This window comes from Eurytemora carolleeae, unplaced genomic scaffold, assembly GCF_000591075.1.
Source record: "Eurytemora carolleeae unplaced genomic scaffold, Eaff_2.0 scaffold573, whole genome shotgun sequence".
NCBI classification, from domain to species: domain Eukaryota; kingdom Metazoa; phylum Arthropoda; class Copepoda; order Calanoida; family Temoridae; genus Eurytemora; species Eurytemora carolleeae.
The window spans coordinates 50,642-57,451 of record NW_019397425.1 but is presented as its reverse complement, the minus strand read 5'-3'; the positions used below and the strand labels follow the sequence as shown (position 1 = coordinate 57,451).

At 32.7% G+C, this 6,810-nt stretch overlaps 1 protein-coding gene across 1 annotated transcript in view; it reads right to left on the bottom strand.

Moving 5' to 3' along the window:
- LOC111714223 (cyclin-A2) overlaps positions 1–2,205 on the bottom strand; it is a 6,546-nt gene extending 4,341 nt beyond the window's left edge. The window contains exon 1 of the mRNA XM_023489286.1: positions 1,750–2,205. Within this exon, the coding sequence (XP_023345054.1) occupies positions 1,750–1,923 (174 nt within the window). The 5' untranslated portion in view covers positions 1,924–2,205. The remainder of the gene's footprint in view (positions 1–1,749) is intronic.
- Between the last annotated feature and the right edge of the window lie 4,605 nt (positions 2,206–6,810).

Here is a 6,810-nt window from a genome sequence, read left to right as displayed (position 1 = left end):
CCCAAATTGTGGGGACACCACCCAAATTGTGGGGACACCACCCAAATTGTGGGGACACCACCCAAATTGTGGGGACACCACCCAAATTGTGGGGACACCACCCAAATTGTGGGGACACCACCCAAATTATAGGGACATCAAGCAAAAAGTAGAGACACCTTAAACAAAATCAAGGCACCCCAAACATTATAGGGAAAACAAATATAGCTCGACCTTAAAAAACAGCTGAGAAGCAAAACAGAATTGTTAAAACCAACAATATTGCGAGACACGAAACAATGTTGGACACCAAAAACCAAATTTGATGCGGATCCGGATCCTGGATCCGCATTGAAAATAAATGGATCCGGATCCAGGTCATTTCTTTAAGATTTACTGAATTTTTTTACAAAAAATATTAAATTTTTTGTTTTATTTTTTCGCTTATTTTTTTCCTAAAACTTAATGAACCATTCAGAAATGAGGAAATTTTAACAATCTCTTTCAAAAGTTCAGATTTGGGTTTTAGGTGTTAAGTTTTTTTTTGTAGTTTTTGGTTGATATTTTACCCCTAGTGGATCCAAAATCTTGCGGATCCAACGGATCCGGATCCTAAGCACTGCCAACACAGTTGAGACGCAACACAGAATCATTGAGACGAACAATATTGTGAGATACGAAACTTTGTTGAGAGACGCCAAACGCTGTTAAACACTGTTAGGAGACGCAAACCCCTGTTGTTGGGGAGACACCAAAAACATTTCGATCGACAAAAAGCTGTTGAGTCAATTGCTGGGAGACACCAAACAGCTGTTGGATTGACACCAAGCACAATTGTTGAGTTATGAAGAGACACTCAAACAGCTTTTGGATACACATATCGGTGTTATGACCATAGTTACCATATCAAAAGTTTAAGTTGTTACTTAACCAAACAAGTTTCTGAAAAAAAGTGGACCAGTCCCAAAAATTCCTGAATACGTCCCTGGTTCCAGCGGGAAATAATCGTAAAATGATCAAACCCCCCCCCCCTCCCCGCAAAAAATGAGATGTGAAAAAAGACTATTCATAATTCTAAAACGAGTTAATTTCACAAGCCAAAATTAGGGAAGAAACAATTAAATGGATATATATTTTGGGTCTGAACTAGAAACCGATTTTTAGACCCCCCACCCCCTCCTTCAATTTTATACTCTTTTTATCGGTTTTCACGATTTTAGTGTATATAAATGGTTCGGTTAAGACACTTCTGGCCCGAGCGCTGCAGCTAGGACAAGCTAGGGCTGGGCGCTGCGGCCACATGACCAGCTTTATTCATGTGTTCAATATGAAATACATATACAAACTTGCTCCTATCAATTTTATACATGGAACTCATAAGTCCAATACATGTATACAAAACGGATGGGAGGGAGGGGGAGGGGCGGGTTGTCCAGAAATCGTTAATATTCTTTTCTGGAGAACGATTTGTAGACCACCCCCTCCCCCCTACTATCAATTTTGTACACGACCACTTATTTTTTAGCAAAATTATTATTATTTATTTTTCATTATTAAGACAATTTCTGGGCCGAGCACTACGGCTAGGACGGGCCGAGCGCTGTGGGCAGGATAGGCTAGGTTGTCCGGCGCGACGGCGACATAGCCGATTATATCTATGTGATATATGAGATCCAAATGATAGGGAGGTCCAAAAATCGTTCTTTATAGGACAGACCCCATTATATCTACTTATTGAATGTAAAGTCAAACAAAAATATTATAATTTACCTGAGGTTTATTGCTAGTATTCCTGAGAGGCTGCCTTCTCTGATTTTGCGAGATTTCACCGAGGGCAGGCCGTAATCTGGTCGGTTCAGCCTCGACAACCTTAGTTCTACGTCCAAGAGGTCCTCCTCCTAGATGTCTGTTCTCCTGATCAATCAAGTTATCCAACGAAGACATCTTGGAATTATTTAACTAGTTGATAAATACTAAACTCTGATATCACAGATCGAGACTAACTATGCAAGTAATTTCTCAAAATAAATTTTAGTCACTACTTAAAAGTTTAGCTACATATTATAGATGTTTCTCGTCCACAGTTTGATAGTACAATGCGGGATTAAGAGTGGAGAGAAATCAAATTCTACCGCGCTCACCGCTCTGACCAATCACAGGGAAGAAAGGTAGAATTTAAGCCAATGAGGGGAAAACTAAAAATTTGTACTGTCACGTCTAATAGGGGGGAAGAAATCGTTAATACTTACAGTTATATTGTATAACCAGTTTTCTTTTTCTTGTTGATGATTTGTTTGTAAACAATGTTCCTCTCTTCTGATTGGTCTTTTGTACTGCTTTCTTGGTCCATTTGAAGTATAAGAGGAAGACATCATAAAAAAGATTTAAAATTTTCAAAAATTCGTGTATTTACTAAAATTAGCTTGCCGCATTTTCTTATATTCTAAATTTTTAGTTTATACGAATTATGCACAAATTAAATATAATACTAAATAATTAACATATATCGCTTTACTAATTCTATTGATTTTTTTTCACTTTATCCATTGAAATTTTAAATCCGTGCCCATACCCATATGTTAATAAGAAAAAAGTGGGTCTAGGTCATCCCAACTTGACCTTGTATTGATTGCCTTGGACTAGGCATGGGCAGCATTTTTAGGGAGAAAGTTTTGAAATTAAGATTTGACCTTTAAATTGTGTTTTCCAACGATTTTGTTAAGAGTTTAAGTGCGATGTTTAGAAAGGGCAAGCTGTAAAACAATCAAATGTCAATCAAAATGGAGATCAGAATTCTAAAATCAATAATGATGGGAAATCGATTAAACACGAAAACAACCAGAGACAATTATAAATTTATGGTTCATTTAGATGTAATTTTTGTTCTTGGGGGGGGGGGGGCTCAATGCTCAGCACACGTTATGTGGCCTGAAAACCCCTGAAATCCATAGATTTCACTGGTCCTGGGAGTGAGGGGCTGAGCCCCCAAGCCCCCCCCCCCGTTAATACTCCTCTGACAAATATGTATAAATATGAAACATGGAGAAAATTGAAAATACATTACAAATTCCCATTATATTTACAGACTACTATACACCAAATTAAATATTAAACTTTTTTTACATTTCGTATATAAATCATACATGTTTTTTTTTGCTATTTATATAGCTATATATTTTATGTTTAACTCCCGAGGTTGATAAAAATAGCAGATAGCTGGTCATATTACACCCTTGAGGAACTTGAATTTATGAAACAAAAAAATAGTGATAATAATACAGAAAGCAACTGAACGAACAAATATATTCCACACAAAAAATTCTTCAAAAATGAATATAAAAATGTTTTTCAGTTAAACACATTTGAAAAGTTCCATGAAAAATGTCTTAGAAAGGCACTAATTAGTATTTTATATTCATTCATTCATATTTTTATTCAACTTCAAAGCATGAGATATTACAAATAAGCAATCTCAATTTACTATGCAGTTTGGACCCGCCTAACCAGGGTTGGTTGTTTTGAGTGGTTGGCCCGAAGTTAAATAACGATACTGAATATAATTGGTTACACGTATCAAGTTATGTTTTTGGATAGGTAAGGAGTTGATTTTTAGGTGATCTGCGGCAGGGTGAGATCAGAGGGATTTTAATGTAGAGATAAATTAAAATACAGGGTGTTCCGTGTTAAGGATGGTGGATCAGAAACACAAATAAGCTATTAAAGTTTCAATTTTTATATAAAATTTATTCACACGATATACAACTAGTTTTTTCGTATTTAAACCTCATAATTCTCAAGATAAACACTGATTTCTCTTTGCAGATTTAGTTTCTTTCAGGTCAATTTCAATTGCATTCCACAATTTAGGAAACATTGCGGACGGAAAGCCTTCTAGATTTTTGTTTAAAACCCGTTCTAAACTTCTAATTTATATGGGTTTGTTCTGTTTGGTTCAGCAAAAAAATTAAGCATATTTCGGAAGGAAGAGGGAAGGTTATCATTGAAGTATCCATGCATAAATGTCAGAACAAAAAGTTTGTATGTATTATCAAGATTTCAGAACTTTCAGTTTTGAAAACTATTATTAACCGCTCTCATTACCTTTTTTGCAAAATTAAAAAATTCGTCAAGTTTAAGTCCAACAAATTTGAAATATAAGATTTTGACTTTATTCCTCCTCTTAACAAAAAAAAATATGAAGTAATAAAAAATAAATAACTTTTGGGTTTTCGATTTTTGTGGAGGTTTTTAAAAGGTGGGGGGGGGTGTTTGGAATGTCCATGTTTTTCAAGGAATAGAAGCTACAGTTGGCATTACAAGAATGGCAAATGCATTTACGAGAATCTGAATTTTTAGTATCAGTCTGAAGGGTGTCCCATAAATGTCTCTATTTGTAAAAAAAAGTGTCGATTAATACATACTTATAATTTTTCTTTTCCTCTAATGGACAGAAATTGAAGTATTTTATTTTCATAATTGAATTACAGTTAAAAAAAGATTTAAAGTTTAGATTAAAATTGCATTTTTATATAAGAAATCCTAATGTTGTTTTGGACAGTTCGATCAATCAAACACTCTGATATGGTTTCCTTTTTTTAAAATAATAATCTGTTAGAATTGGCTATCACTTACTGATAACTTCTCATTAGCCGATTATATTCTGGTTTGCTTCTGATTGGACAAAAAAGACAATAAAGTTCTACAGTCAGAACGAAAAACATTGATATTTTGCATACCGGGATAAATCAAAATGTACTGAACTTAAGGGGGGGGGGTGCTTTATATAAATTACACAAATTTCACTGAAAAGTGCACATTAACTTTTGAAAAACGTGTACAGTAAGATCGTGATGATTACTTTATTGATATTGAAAATCCCAATAATGATTGAATCTAATTTCAAAATTTAGTTTATTCCACTTTATTTTAATTGCTTAAACGGTTACAATTGCATATCTGCGAAATTGACCTTGGGAAACTCAATTTCTTTGCATTTCAATGAGTTAAAAGCATAGAGATCTATAAGATAAACAACAGTTTTTTGAAAGAGCAACATTCTTTAGAACGAACGAAATTTTTCGTGGAAAAGGATGTCTTTCAGAAAAACAAACGACGAACGAATTTGATTGTTCAGAGAAATGAAAAAATGTCAGTTTTTTAAAAAGGAACGAACAAACGAAAGGCTAATGTAAAGGGAAAGTTCTGGTTTAATAAAAACTTTTAAATACAAGAACGAATAATTTATATGTTGAAGGATTCGATGATTACGTAATAACTAAAATGATAAATATGTTATGTAATGAGTAATGATCAATGTCGTCTATTTGTGCATAATTTTGCATATTTTTCTCTTTTCTTTTGGAAAGCTGTATTTTCAAAAATAGATTAAACAAATTTAAACTACACCATTTATATTTTATATATGTATTTTTATATTTGTGTGTGAATATATCTTCATATTTATATATAATTACTTCCTTTTAAAGACACTGTACGTGTAATTTCAAGTAATCATTCTTTTTAAGAGGGAGTTCCAACGGAATCCCTTTAACCTTTGACTGATCATTGAGACCGGACAGATATCTGTTATACTTATATGTAATCTTATTTTACAATACTAACATTTTTATTTTTCTATTAACAATTGATTGAAATTAACATGCGTAGAAGTTGTTTTGTAAATGGAAAGGATATAATTGGGAGAAAATAAAAGTTGTAAAAATAGATACTGCAGTACAACAATGCACCATGCAATACGTCAATTTTTATTGTCTCCGCTAAATATAATTGTGTTATCACAATTGAACAGTTTGTTTTCTATGTGTAATAAAATTTTAGTTAATTCCCCCATAGAAAAGTTATATTACAAGCCCCGAAAAAAACTGTTACCAGTTTGTAAAAGATTATTTGCCTAATTTGTAGGACATTGGAGACATTACGCTTTCCTGATTAAAATGTTGGATGTGTGACTGTCGACCAATAGAACAGAATACCGGCCAATAAAACTCTTTATTTTATTCCAACTGATGATTGGGTTAGACCTATGAAACATTTTGTCTTGGAAGAAATATATATTTAAACATCTAAAATGTATATTTAAACTGAAAAAAGTTGAAAATACTATAAAATTTATATTCTGCAGGAATGGGAATGAAGGATAAGTTTAGTAGAGAAAGGTTGAAAAGTGAGGACCAAGAAATTTATAATTTTATGTATCAGTATATATATATATACGTTTATATGAAAATGTATTTATCATTTATCATATTTTCTCCAATAAATATTTGAATTACATGGAAGAAATAATAAATTGTTAAAAGTAGATTGACATATTTTCGAATATTCGACATGGGTTCTCACTAAAGGCATCAGACAACAAAAAGTTTCTTGGAAAGACCCTTTTAATATTAACAACTATTTACACGTTTTTTAAAAAAAAGTTAAGGGACCTACAACCATTAACTCCGGTTTTTGAATCACTCATACTTTATACTTATATCAAATGCATGTTTATTGTTTTTGTTTAAATAAGTTACATATATAAATCATTTGAAAATATATACATATATACATATATACATATATACATCATTTGAAAATATATACATATATACATATATACATCATTTGAAAATATATACATATATACATATATACATATATACATATATACATCATTTGAAAATTAAGAATTAAAATTAAAGATAAAGTATCCGTTAAATGTTGTATATTCAAGACCCCTAGGACCCCTAAGGGACCTAAGGACCCCTGCAATGCAACAGACGAGCAGAACGGACGAACGGACATATCCCTTTCTCTGGGATGCAGCCA